General features: G+C 45.8%; 1 protein-coding gene across 1 annotated transcript in view; it reads left to right on the top strand.

Annotated features, from left to right (window-relative positions):
- The first annotated feature begins 1,692 nt into the window (after window positions 1–1,692).
- LOC142250389 (gap junction delta-2 protein-like) overlaps window positions 1,693–14,194 on the top strand; it is a 68,424-nt gene continuing 55,922 nt past the window's right edge. Inside the window, exon 1 of the mRNA XM_075322548.1 lies at window positions 1,693–2,710. Within this exon, the coding sequence (XP_075178663.1) occupies window positions 2,640–2,710 (71 nt within the window). The 5' untranslated portion in view covers window positions 1,693–2,639. The remainder of the gene's footprint in view (window positions 2,711–14,194) is intronic.

Here is a 14,194-nt window from a genome sequence, read left to right as displayed (position 1 = left end):
CCGGGACAGGGTAGTGGCCCACCAGTACCGACCCGGGGAACCGACTCGGAAACCGGAGCACACAGGGGGGTACTCAGACCCTGAAACGAGGTCCAGAATCCACTGGACTGAGTTAATTCACTGATTGCGGTCTGGACTATAGTTCCTTTCCCACCCAAGTCCCGACTGAAGACAACAGCCCACCGAGGGGGATAGAAAGCCACCGCACAGGCAGAGAGATCCCACAGGCCAGCGTCTGCAGGCAAACGGGCTCCTCCGACATATACAAAGCCGGGGAGCGGACTCCCATCGCTGAAGCGCAGGCAGTCTACACATACACTACACGGTGCAGGAGAAAGGTAAAGACCACGGAACCGGGTGGGGGACCAGACGTAGCCAGCTGCGGGTACCGACCACCATCAACTTTGTTTACCAGAGACTTGTGTGTGTCAATAACAGTGAGTACAACAGTGCCATCCGGCCGCGCACCGCCCTGCACCGCCCAGCTACTCTCCCCAATGGGTCCCGGGGCCATCATTCCTGCCCACGGAGGGGTTAACATCTTGCTGCATGATCATCTCCCCCGGGTGCCCCGTAACCGTAGCGGTGGTGTCTACACCTTCACCACATCCCGTGGGTGGCGTCATGAACTCAAACACGGCTCTGGCCATACACCTACCTACCAACCCCCTAAGTAGCGCCAGCACCCTTTCAGAGCGAAGTGACCCTGGGTCCGGAGGCGCTTGAGCCACCCACCAACGAGCCCGGATCTGAGCGGCTTGGCTGCAGCCGAGCGCGGGGCGGTACACTTGCATTTTATTCATTGAAATCCTTGGTTTTTGTATGTATGTTAGAGAAGATTCAGACTATGAGTCCAGTGGGCGGTCCTTCTATTGATTGACAGACCGCCCACTGGACCCATAGTCTGTTTTTTTGCATGAAACCTATATATCATTCTGCTCGGATTCCCCTTCTCTATACCGGGCTACCCACAGATCAGACCAGGGGTGGACATATCATTGGTGCAACCTGAGCAGCCACACAGGGGCCCAAGAGGTTGGGGGGCCCATTTCTACCTCCAAAGCAGGTGGAATTGTGTATTTTTATGAGCTATTGGACTGAATAGGGCCCTATATACTGTTTTTGCACAGGGGCCCTTATCTGTCTGTGTCCGCCAGTGGATCAGACAACATATACAGCATGACAGGTTCAGTGTAAAAGAAAGAGCTGTCAGGAGAGGTGATGGATCTTGTTTCGGTATAGGACTAGGGTAACAGTGATTTTTTGCCCTGGGTGCAGCTAGTGACCTCTGATTTACCCTCTATTATTTGCTATGTACTCATAGAATCAGGACAATAGATCTAAACCCATTAGGGCAATTTAGCAACGATGGTATAAAGCTGCAAAAAGGGACGGGAAAGGAAAGGGTGCGGAGGACGTAGAGTGACAGTGATAAAATGGAGACACGGGAGTGAGAGGGTGATGTAAATGCAGAAGAAAGGGTGAGGGGCAGCTACTAAACCAAGCAACAAAAGGATGGATTAATGCAAATTGTAAGACAAAGGAGAAGGTGCAAAGACAATGGGTGCAAAAGATGATCAACCGGAGGAGAGGATGACACATGAGACCTCCGGCCAACATCATCATCATATCAGAGACAGCCACAAATCAATCACTCGCCTACATTCCTACACACAAGCCATACCAAAGACTGGGGAAAGATGCAGGATGAAATCAGCTTATAATATGGCAGAAAATCTCCTCCCATCCAATAGAGAAAGAGTCATTTATCCGGATTAACCGAGACAGCGGCATGTGGGAGAGAGACAGTGAGAGGGAGAGAGGGACAAGACGGAGGCTAGAGAGAGAGAGAGCGTGCATGCAGGGGAAAGTGACAGAGAGAGATCACAGCGTGGAAGATTCGGGAGGGGAGGGATCTACAACAAGGAGTGAGGGGGAGACAAAGAGAGAAGAGGCGAAAGGGAGGGCAGAGAAAGGTAGAAGGCAGAGGGATGCAATGACACAAGGAGAGGAGGGGAGACAGCAGGTAGGATGGTGGGCAGGGGCCGAGAAGGTGACAGAAGAAGACGAGATGGCAGAGAGGGAGAGATAACCTGGTACTGATGCTGATCACTGGCTGCAAACAAAAAATCATCTCTTCTGGAACAGTACCAATTTCAGCACTGGACAGCGACCTGGCTCCGGAAGGTAGAAGATGCCAACGTAGAGGGGTCTCGCACAAGAAGAGATGCTACTTCTTTAACTCATTAAACAGGTGCCTGTTAAGCATTGGCTGCTTACCCAAGAGACCATCATTTATTACCATTGGAGAGTTATCGATCCTAGCCGTAGAAAGAGGCGTACATTTTCCATGTAGGCGGAATCACCAGCCATCTCCTAGAATAGGTGACCAGTATCAAGGAAATGCTACTACCTGCCCCATGTAAAAGATTTGGGGTGAGCTGAGGACAGGACTTTAGGCAGCAAAGGAGGAGAGAGAGCCGTGCCTCTCCTCATCTCCCAACCGAGGATGCTTCGCAGGAGCCATCGGTAAAATTAGGTTGGAAATCCGTAGTGGGAAAAGGCGGTTGGAGAGTGGGGCCAGCTCGATCCTCCCCGGTGTGTCGGAGCTGAGCACAGCAGGGCAAGAGGCGGACGTGATGGGCGAGTGGACCATACTGGAGCGCCTGCTGGAGGCTGCAGTACAGCAGCACTCCACCATGATAGGGAGGTAAGCTGATGGACTGCAATGGAGGGGTGGGATGGGGTCCAATGGTTTAGAAACATGGAAGTATTTCATTCAATTATTCTGCATGCCATACATTATATCTGCACCTTCACATGTTAATATTCCGTAATTCGGGGCCTATAATACTCCTAATTACACCGGGTTAACGAGTGGGTGTGGTGAGTGGTTTGCCTGTGTATAACTTGATATCATATGCATATTTTGGACGTGAAATGGTTAAAATAATCTATATGATCGAGAAGTTCGGGCTGATATATGTATTGCTTAATATGCATTCGGCATGAATAGGCTAAAAAAATGGGAACCTTTTCCTTTTAACCCCTAGAAGCCTGGAGCAGAGATGTGAATGTACTAGGTGTGTCTGTCGGGATTCTCACTATTTACTATGTGCATTACATGTTGCTAGGTCGCCGCCGGATTGCTGGTGTAACCATGCAAACCTGTCACTGTGTGATGGATATATGGATACCACACTGGATTTCCGTGTATACACATTAATTACTAACTCATAAAGATCACCAGTTCCCCCCCAGTCTTTTCTCGTTCCCCGCCGGAAATGTCACACTGGATTTGCCCGTTTTCTTTTACCGTTTCGTAACCCTTCTTGGTCTGATTTTCTAAATGTGGAATCTTCTTTTTTTCCCCTGTAAATCAAAGACAACAGAGCATACATCACTCTTTGGTGTGGGTTTCGGTGCGGCGTTCCTCGCTCATTTCTTATCTGATACGTATGCGAACCTCAATACTCGTTATTTGAGTCTCTATGTATATCTGATATACTGCTGCTTAGTTGTGTGCTCCATCTTGCTGGATATAAAGTTGGTCTCAACAGTGAATGTACAATATGTTTCCTTATTCTCAGCATTAGGCCTAAGGATTCTTAAAAATGGCCGCCAATTGGCCGGATTACAATGTAGGCCCTGAAGATGACCAACCATCAGGCACGGAGCAGTCTGCTGCCGATTAGAGGCACAAATCATGCTCGCTAAGGCTTTCTATTGAGTGATCTTGATCTATATGTTCGTTTTGTATATTGTATGTCCACAATCTGCTCAGTCATGTGTGGTTTTCAGTGTAATGTTTCATAGATCCAAGTCATGGTGGCCTTACATCCTCAATAACTGTCGACTGAACAGATATTTTTCCTGACTTCAAGTCCAGATTGGCCATACATCAATGAGGAGTGGACAGTGCCCTGCCAGATACATCTGGTGGTAGTTTATCTCCATGGGAATAGAAGGATCAGGTGTTGAGATTCAACATGGCCGATCCTTCAAAAACATCCATTTTACTCATCCGTCTTGTGCCCTTTAATTGATTTGAGATCTCCATATGCATTAGATGGTTTCTTGTCCCATTGAAATCTTGGGATTGGCTAACAATAATCTAAAGGCCCCCGTACATATTTGTCTATATTCGACCAAACCCTCCAATATCAAGAGATTCGGACTTTAGTCTAAAGTGAACAAGGGCCTCCTTACAGGCCTGCAACAGATGATGTCAGGGGTCAGAAGACTAACGTCTTATTTCAGGCTGCCAATCCTATTATTCTGGGTGAGGTAAGTCGCCATCAGAGGCGTCTGGTAACGTCTGTCTCGGAAGAGTGAGCAATCCTGTGTATGGAGGAGTCAGGAGAGGTAGCTGCCGGAGGAACCATCATTTGCCGACAGCCATCTATTGTGAATGTGACCCTTTACTAAAGTGGTTAGTTTTAAAACCTCTAGGTACTAACACCACTTTTCCTAGGTTTAATGAAATGATATTAGATTGTAATCTAGAGAGATTATAAATAAAATGAAAATCCAGGAGCAGGAGGACTAATCCTTAAAGGGAACCAACCAGCAGGATTTTCATATATAAAGTAAAGCCAGTGCTATACTGGGGTTAGGATGCTGAATGCAAGCATAGATTTTGTTCTGAGATTGGATGTTTTATTTCAGAAATATATGCAAGTAAAGTTACAGCAATGCATTGCTATTTGATTGACAGGTGCAACAGGAAGACAATATGTGGGTCGGGTCTTGCAATATCTTAACGCTCCTGTCTGCCTGCCTGGCCTTTCTCTCTCTGTCGCATCATATACGTTAATTCCAATGCAGGCAGACAGACAGGGGTGGGAATAGATAGCAAGACACAACCCACATATTTCCTTCCTGTTGCACCTGTCAATCAAATATCAGTGCATTGCTAGATCCTTACTTGCACATATTTCTGAAATAAAACATCCAATCTCTGAACAAAACGTATGGATACATTCAGCATCCTAGCCCCAGTATAGGACTGGCTTTACTTTATACATGAAAATCCTGCTGGTTGGTTCCCTTTAAAGCACCACTCCAGCATTTTTTTGTCCCACCACTGGAGTGCTCTTAAGGCCCCGTTACATGCTACGATTTATCTGACGATCTCGTTAGCGATGTGACACGCTCAGATCGTAGCTACGATTTGCCGAGATCGCTCATAGGTCGTTTGTTAGCGGTCACACGTACACATCTCACAAACGACGCTAAATTGTTCAGCGATAAATTGTTTGACCAAGGCAATCGTGTGGATATTGTTCGTCGTTGGCAGGGTGTCAAACGTAGCAATATGTCTGCTGTGTTCCAAACGACGAACAATATTATGAAACTGAACGACGTGTCAACGATCAACGATTTTCACCATATTTGCGATCGTTCGGAGTCGTTCGTAGGTGTCACACGCAACGACGTTGCTAACGATGCCGGATGTGCGTCACGGAATCCGGAACCCCGACGACATATCGTCAGATAAATCGTAGCGCGTAAAGCAGCCTTTATACACACCCTCAGGCATCTTCTTCTGTTATCAGCGCCGCTCCCGTCAGTCTACATTAGTTTGTGACCTGCCGACTGTTCCAGTGTTTCATACAAGTCTATGAGAGCCTCGTTCTGGCTTCGATCTGGCTCTCATAGACTTGTACTGAGAGCTTGTGTTGTAACTTCTGACTTCTGGACAGTCAAAAGTTAAGGGCACAAGATGGCACCACAAAACCAGAGGGGCGCCGGTAAACGTTGAAGACGCTGGAGGATATATATATTTAAGTAAGGGCAGACACCTTAGATTAAAAGCCCCACTCCAGCACTAACAAAAAACCCCGCTGGAATGGGGCTTTAACCTATTAATGACCAATGTTGATAATGCATGTCATTGAAGCTAGTTCCGGCACTTTTGTCATATTGATTGCATGGGTTCCATTAGTGCACCCACTGGATTACTGCTGTAGTATACAGTTCTGCTCCAACTCCCACGATCAGACAATACATATCCTGGCAGTTTAAATCCTTAGTAAATTGCAATAGCGGCATTTAATTTTTTCGACAGCGGTCTCCTCCTGTCAGTCCAACTGCACCTACATCATAATTGCAGGATGCCAGTGCCTCGCCAATGCAACTGGGGTCCTAACAAAGACCCGCGGGCTTGTGCCTAATTAAGTGTTCTTCTCAGCGGTGCACTTGGTTATTTCGGCTACATGCTCGACTACGACCCCATTCTGACTCCTCCTCACTGCCGCCATGTAATACTACATTTTCCCTTGAGCGACTGCTGCTTCGCTTGGCAAAGTAAGCTGTGTGCTGGAAGCGAGACCTGAGGCAATCATCTAATTGCCCTAACATTTGCATTTCAAAAGCTGATATCCCTTGAATTTTTGCAATTTGTTATTTAATATGGGGAATAGAAAAAAATAAAGTACTCCAGTCTTACACAGGTAACATTTTTTGCAGATCTCCCCAATGCTAGCTAGAACTAAATCTGATTACACTCAGTCTCATGTCACGAACAGCCTACCTGCAGCCACCACAAGGGGGAGCTCACTGCAAATAGAGCTGTTTGCAGTGAGCTCCCCCTTGTGGTGGCTGCATATAGCCAAAATGTTATTATTCAGAAAAACAGATCTCTCTATTTATAAAATGTATAAGACTAGAGTATATCACAAAAGTGAATTCACATTTTTTTGTAAAAATTTTATTATATCTTTTCATGGGACAGCACTGAAGATCTGACCTTGTGATACAATGTACAGTGTCATTGCGTAGCTTGTATAACAGTGTAAATTTGGTGTCCACTAAATAGCTCAACATACAGCCTAATGTCTAAACTGCTGGCAACAAAAGTGAGTGCACCCCTAAGTGAAAATGTCAGAATTGTGCCCAATTAGCTATTTTCCCTCTCCGGTGTCATGTAACTCATTAGTGTTTATAAGGTCTCAGATGTAAATGGGGAGCAGGTGAGTTATATTTGGTGTTCTCGATCACACACTTTCTCATACTGGTCACTGGATGTTCAACATGGCTCCTCATGGCAAAGAATTGTCTGAGAGTCTGAAAAAAAATAATTGTTTCTCTAGATCAGGGGTCTCAAACTCGGCTGGGTGTATGGGCCGCACCAAGGAAAAAATAATTTGGGGGGCCGCATTCTTTGCAGGACAAAGTGACATTTTTATTGGTACCATATATATTTTTTTACACACCTTTGGATGACTGATTTTCAACATTTTTTTACTTGTTTATTATAACAAATGTGCACATTCTTTGGTTAAATCTAAAAAAAAAAAAATTTGATGTTAAAAAAAAGTCATGCCTTATTTTGTTTTTTTTTTTTTACATTTTATCCCTTTCTTGTAACTGTGTTACAATTATCACTATATAGAAATTTTGGCCAACATCTTTTAGTAATGTTCCCTATCCTATAGTAATGTTCCCACCTTGTCCCCATCCTGTAGTAATGTGCCCACCTTGTCCCCATCCTATAGACATGTGCCCACCTTGTCACCATCCTGTAGTAATGTGCCCACCTTGTCCCCATCCTATAGTCATGTGCCCACCTTGTCCCCATCCTATAGACATGTGCCCACCTTGTCCCCATCCTATAGACATGTGCCCACCTTGTCCCCATCCTATAGACATGTGCCCACCTTGTCCCTATTCTATAGACATGTGCCCACCTTGTCCTCATCCTGTAGTAATGTGCCCACCTTGTCCCCATCCTATAGTCATGTGCCCACCTTGTACCCATCCTGTAGTAATGTTCCCACCTTGTCCCCATCCTATAGACATGTGCCCACCTTGTCCCCATCCTATAGTCATGTGCCCACCTTGTCCCCATCCTATAGTCATGTGCCCACCTTGTCCCCATCCTATAGTCATGTGCCCACCTTGTCCCCATCCTATAGTCATGTGCCCACCTTGTCCCTATTCTATAGTAATGTCCCCATCCTGTAGTAATGGGGGGGGCAGTGGCGGCGGCGGGTGAAAGGGGGCGCTATAATTTACCGATCGCTCTCGGACTCCTTCCACCCACAGACGCTTGAGTGAAGTTGAGGGGGGTGGTCTCTGGCCCCAGATCCACAGTGATTGGACAGATCGGTCACAAGGCCGGTCTCTCCAATCAGAGCTGGGGGCGGGTGAAACACAGGTCACCCAGCTCCAGCCAATGATCGGTGCTACAGCTGCACTGATCATGGCTGTATTTCAATGTTACAGCCATTTTCAATGGCTGGAACATTACAGTGGCTGTGATTGGCTGACGAACGCCGCACAGCCAATCACAGCCTCCGTAGGTCCGGGGAGGAGACCACCCCACCTGAGGTCCCCTCCTCCCCGAATCTAAGGTATTTGCTATTTGCAATGCAAACAGCGATCGCAGCTACAGGGGCTGCGATTTCACCATGACGTACTGGGTATGTCATGGATCCTTAAGTACCAGGGAGCCATAACGTACCCAGTACGTCATAGGTCGCTAAGGGGTTAATGTGCCTTCCTTCATATACACAAAAAATAAAAAAACACCATTCTCCTCACCTGTCCCGCGTTCCCTCAGCTCCTCACCTCTGCTTCTCGCTATCTGCAGGCCGTGTCCCGGTGACTATCGCGGCCGGTGCAGGTGCCGCAGCCCCTGGCAGTAATTTCTGTCAGATCAGATGGTTGTTTTGCCGGCGCTGCGCGCGCACAGTCCTTGCCTCCTGAGAACGCAGCGCCGGCAAAACACTCATCTAACAAAGTACAGACAGTGGCTGCGGCCCCTGCACCGGCCGCGATAGTGAACAGGGGCACGGGCCTGGGGGCCGCACAAAGCAGCTTGACGGGCCGCATGCGGCCCGCGGGCCGCGTGTTTGAGACCCCTGCTCTAGATAAAGACGACCGAGGCTATAAGAAAATTACCAACACCCTGAAACTAAGCTACAGCACGATGGCCAAAACCATACAGCGGTTTAACAAGACAGGATCCACTCAGAACACGTCGATCCCATGGTCAACCAAAGAAGCTGTTATTTTTTTCAAAATAGATGTATGAGTGCTGCTAGCATTGCTGCAGAGGTTACAGGGGTGGGGTGTCCTCCAGTCAGTGCACAGACCATACGCCACACACTGCATCATATTGATCTACATGGCTCCTAGAAGGAAGCCTCTTCTAAAGATGATGCACAAGAAAGCTCTCAAACAGTTTGCTGAAGACAAGCAGACTAAGGACATGGATTACCGGAACCATGTCCTGTGGTCTACCTAGGCCAAAATAAACTTATTTGGTTTAGAAGGTGTCAAGTGTGTATGGCGGCAAACAGGTGAGGAGTACAAAGACAAGTGTGTCTTGCCTACAGTCAGGCATGGTGGTGGCAGTGTCATGGTTTGGGACTGCATGAGTGCTGCCGGCTGTGGGGAGATACAGTTCATTGAGGGAACCATGAATGCCAACATGTACTGTGACATACTGTAGCAGAGCATGATCCCCTCCCTTCATATTCCAACCTGATAACGACCGCAAACACCTCCAAGACAACCACTGCCTTGCTAAAGAAACTAAAGGTAAAGTGCTTTACTCTTCAAACATTTCTCTAGACCTATACTCTATGGCGCATCTGTGGGACCTCCTCACACACGCTGGAGGAGCGTAAGGTCTCTAGCATCCACCGGCTCCGTGATGTCATCATGGAAGTTGGAAGAGGATCCAGCGGCTCCTGTGAAGCTCTAGTGACCTCCAGGCCCAAGAGAGTTAAGGCAATGCTGGAAAATAATGGTGGCCACACAAAATATTAACACTCTGGGCACAATTTAGCCATTTTCACTTAGGGGTGTACTCACTTTTGCTGCCAGCGGTTTAGACATTAATGGCTGTGTAAGTTATTTAAAGGGCACCCTATTTATCCTGTTATACAAGCTGCACACTGACACTGCACATTGTATCACAGGGTCAGATCTTCAGTGTTGTCCCATCAAAAGATACAATAAAATAATTAGAAAAATGTGAGGGGTGTACTCACTTTTGGGATATACTGTAAATCGCATTATTTTGGACCTAAATTTAGATTTTATCCCTGAATTAGGTTGAGTTTTGTGCAACAATTACAGGTTAAAGGCTGTTGGTTTTTTTCTCATAGGTATGAGTATTTATCACCTTGTGGTGGCACGATATTCGAGAGGACTCTCAATGATGGAAATTCAGAATAAAGAGCGCACATTGTATCTTCACTTTTAATTCACACAACTGCTCAATTTAAGAAAAGATACCCTTGAAAACAAGATTATGAAATTCCAAAAATCCCATTTATGCTTCTCGTCTGCGAGGACCATAAGTGACCTTTAGTGTCTACCTTCAACCAGCTCAATCAAAGCCACGAGCTTTACATAAATAATCCACGGCGTGTCTTTTGTGTGCGCTAACTTTAAGCTTGCATATCGCGCCGCTCACTTGTCTGCTTCCACTTTATGTTTCAGCTGATAAGCCGAAAGCTTCTGTCTATAATTAAAGCTTGATATTGGACTTCCACAATATTTTACTATTATTTTCTTCCTTAAGGGCACTTTACACGTTGCGATATCACTATCGATATCGCTGCCGATCGCACCCACCCCTGTCGGTTGTGCGTCACGGGCAAATCGCTGCCCATGGCGCACAACCTCGCTTACACCCGTCACACGGACTTACCTTCCCTGCGACGTCGCTCTGGCCGGCGAACCGCCTCCTTTCTAAGGGGGCTATTCGTGCAGCGTCACAGCGACGTCACACGGCAGCCGTCCAATAGAAGCGGAAGGGCGGAGATGAGCGGGCGGAATATCCCGCCCACCTCTTTCCTTCCTCATTGTCGGTGGACGCAGGTAAGGAGATGTTCGTCGTTCCTGCGGTGTCACACACAGCGATGTCACTAACGACGCCGGATGTGCGACACAAACACTGTGACCCCGACGATATATCATTAGCGATCTCGCAGCGTGTAAAGCACCCTTTAGAGTTTAGCAACTCCCCAGCAATGCCAGTCAATAAGAAATCAGATCACGACTTCCCATACACACAGAATATACAGACTGGGAAGAACAAAACTTTTACTCCTTAGAGGCAATTGGCTTGGCGGTTACAATAAGACACAGTTCCAGGCAATTTAAGAATATATAGAGACAATTTGCTGGGTGTTTACAATAAGGCACAGTTCTTGGCAGTTGAGAATATATATATATTCTTAGAGGCAATAGGCTTGGTGGTTACAATAAGGCACAGTTCTTGGCAGTTGCGGAATATATGTATTCTTATAGGCAATTTACTGGTTGTTACAATAAGGCACAGTTATTGGCATTTGTGGAATATATGTATTCTTAGAGGCAATTTACTGGTTGTTACAATAAGGCATAGTTATTGGCATTTGTGGAATATATGTATTCTTAGAGGCAATGGGCTTGGTGGTTGCAATAATGCACAGTTATTGGCAGTTGTGGAATATATGTATTCTTAGATGTAATGGGCTTGGTGGTTACAATAAGGCACAGTTCTTGGCGGTTGCGGAATATATGTATTCTTAGAGGCAATGGGCTTGGTGGTTACAATAAGGCATAGATCTTGGCGGTTGCGGAATATATGTATTCTTAGAGGCAATTTACTGGTTGTTACAATAAGGCACAGTTCTTGGCAGTTGCGGAATATATGTATTCTTAGAGGCAATTTACTGGTTGTTACAATAAGGCATAGTTATTGGCATTTGTGGAATATATGTATTCTTAGATGTAATGGGCTTGGTGGTTACAATAAGGCATAGTTCTTGGCAGTTGCGGAATATATGTATTCTTAGAGGCAATTTACTGGTTGTTACAATAAGGCACAGTTCTTGGCAGTTGCGGAATATATGTATTCTTAGAGGCAATTTACTGGTTGTTACAATAAGGCATAGTTATTGGCATTTGTGGAATATATATATTCTTAGAGGCAATGGGCTTGGTGGTTGCAATAATGCATAGTTATTGGCAGTTGTGGAATATATGTATACTTAGATGTAATGGGCTTGGTGGTTACAATAAGGCATAGTTCTTGGCGGTTGCGGAATATATGTATTCTTAGATGTAATGGGCTTGGTGGTTACAATAAGGCATAGTTCTTGGCGGTTGCGGAATATATGTATTCTTAGATGTAATGGGCTTGGTGGTTACAGTAAGGCATAGTTCTTGGCGGTTGCGGAATATATGTATTCTTAGATGTAATGGGCTTGGTGGTTACAATAAGGCATAGTTCTTGGCGGTTGCGGAATATATGTATTCTTAGAGGCAATGGGCTTGGTGGTTACAATAAGGCACAGTTCTTGGCAGTTGCAGAATACATGTATTCTTAGAGGTAATTTCCTGGTGGTTACAATAAGGCACAGTTCTTAGCAGTTGTGGAATATATGTATTCTTAGAGGCAATGGGCTTGGTGGTTGCAATAAGGCACAGTTCTTGGTAGTTGCGGAATATATGTATTCTTAGAGGTAATTTGCTGGGTGGTTACAATAAGGCACAATTCTTGGCAGTCGCGAAATATAGAGTCAATGGGCTTGGTGGTTGCAATAATGCACAGTTATTGGCAGTTGTGGAATATATGTATTCTTAGAGGCAATGGGCTTGGTGGTTACAATAAGGCACAGTTCTTGGCAGATGTGGAATATATATTCTAAGAGGCAATGGGCTTGGTGGTTACAATATGGCACAGTTCTTGGCACTTGCAGAATATATGTATTCTTAGAGACAATTTGCCCCCATTATACTGTCGGTTGATCCGGTCATTATCAGCGAGTTCAGACGACCTCAGTTTAATGTGTATGGGGGCTTAAGTCTAATGCAATTCACCTTTATCTTTCATAGAATACTTCCATTAACTGCAGGGATTTATTTGATATGCTAAACTATTGTAAAGTAGGAAAGGGAAACCAGGCATTCATTGAAAAGAGTGAGTCACGGAGTATGACTCAGAGGTTAACTCCAATGAAATGTTTATATCTATAGAATCACCAGGAAAATATCTAATAAAATCTGTGTGAAGGACTTGTTGATGCGTCATTATACAAACCGCGGGGTAGTAAGACAGCTCTCAACCCCTAAACTGGAACCGGTGTCACTGTGGTGACATCACCAAGTATGACTAACCAACCAATCAAACTGGCAATGAAGCTATGAGATCACGGTGTTAGGTGTCATGATCTACATGGTATTATATGTTACACACCAAAGTTTCTATTACAGGGGACCTTTAACTGGATTTTTACATTTAAGGGTGAGGGAAGGCAGAGATCTAGACTTTACGACAGGGAAGTTGTAGTGATGGGTCATTCTTGACCGATCTGGCACAAAAAGCCAACTCCCTCCAGTAAATGAGAGCCGCTTGCAATCTCTAAATGGCTCTCATTGGAGGTAATATCAGAGTTTTTGAATGCCGAAAATAAAAGCCCACCCACTTGCCCTTGAACATGCTATGAAATAGGCTGGCTATAGGTTGGTAGAGGTTTGATGGCCTCAGAATATGTTGATTTTACAATACATCAAATTTGGATCCAGAAGAGCGGGCTCTTTTCGGTGTTAAATGATCCAACTTACCAAACCATCACTAGTAAGCTGACAAAGCCCCCATCCCCAGTACACTTTCCTATATAGTAACAGTGATTTGTTCAACCCAATGACCCACTTTTAAAGAGGCAGACAGGTTGGTTCACCCCTGCAACAGCAGCCTCATAGATCCAAACAATAACCCAATCACTGCCCATTGCAACCGAACTTCAGTTTCCCCCATGATGGCCACATCGTAGGTCAAACAATGACCCAGTCAGCTATCATCACTACGCTAAAGGCCCCGTCACACTAAGCAACATCGCTAGCAACATCGCTGCTAACGAACAACTTTTGTGATGTTGATAGCGATGTTGCTTAGTGTGACATCCAGCAACAACCCGGCCCCTGCTGTGAGGTCGTTGGTTGTTGCTGAATGTCCTGGGCCATTTTTTAGTTGTTGCTGTCCCGCTGTGAAGCACAGATCGCTGTGTGTGACAGCGGGACAGCAACAACTAATGTGCAGGCAGCAGGAGCCGGCTTCTGCGGAGGCTGGTAACCACAGTAAACATCGGGTAACCAAGAAGCCCTGTCCTTGGTTACCCGATATTTACCTTTGTTACCAGCCTCCGCTGCTCTCACTGTCAGTGCCGGCTCCTGCTCTGTGCACATG

This window comes from Anomaloglossus baeobatrachus, chromosome 9 (assembly GCF_048569485.1).
Source record: "Anomaloglossus baeobatrachus isolate aAnoBae1 chromosome 9, aAnoBae1.hap1, whole genome shotgun sequence".
NCBI lineage: Eukaryota > Metazoa > Chordata > Amphibia > Anura > Aromobatidae > Anomaloglossus > Anomaloglossus baeobatrachus.
Note: the sequence above shows the minus strand (reverse complement) of the source record. Positions and strands in the feature narration are given on the sequence as shown.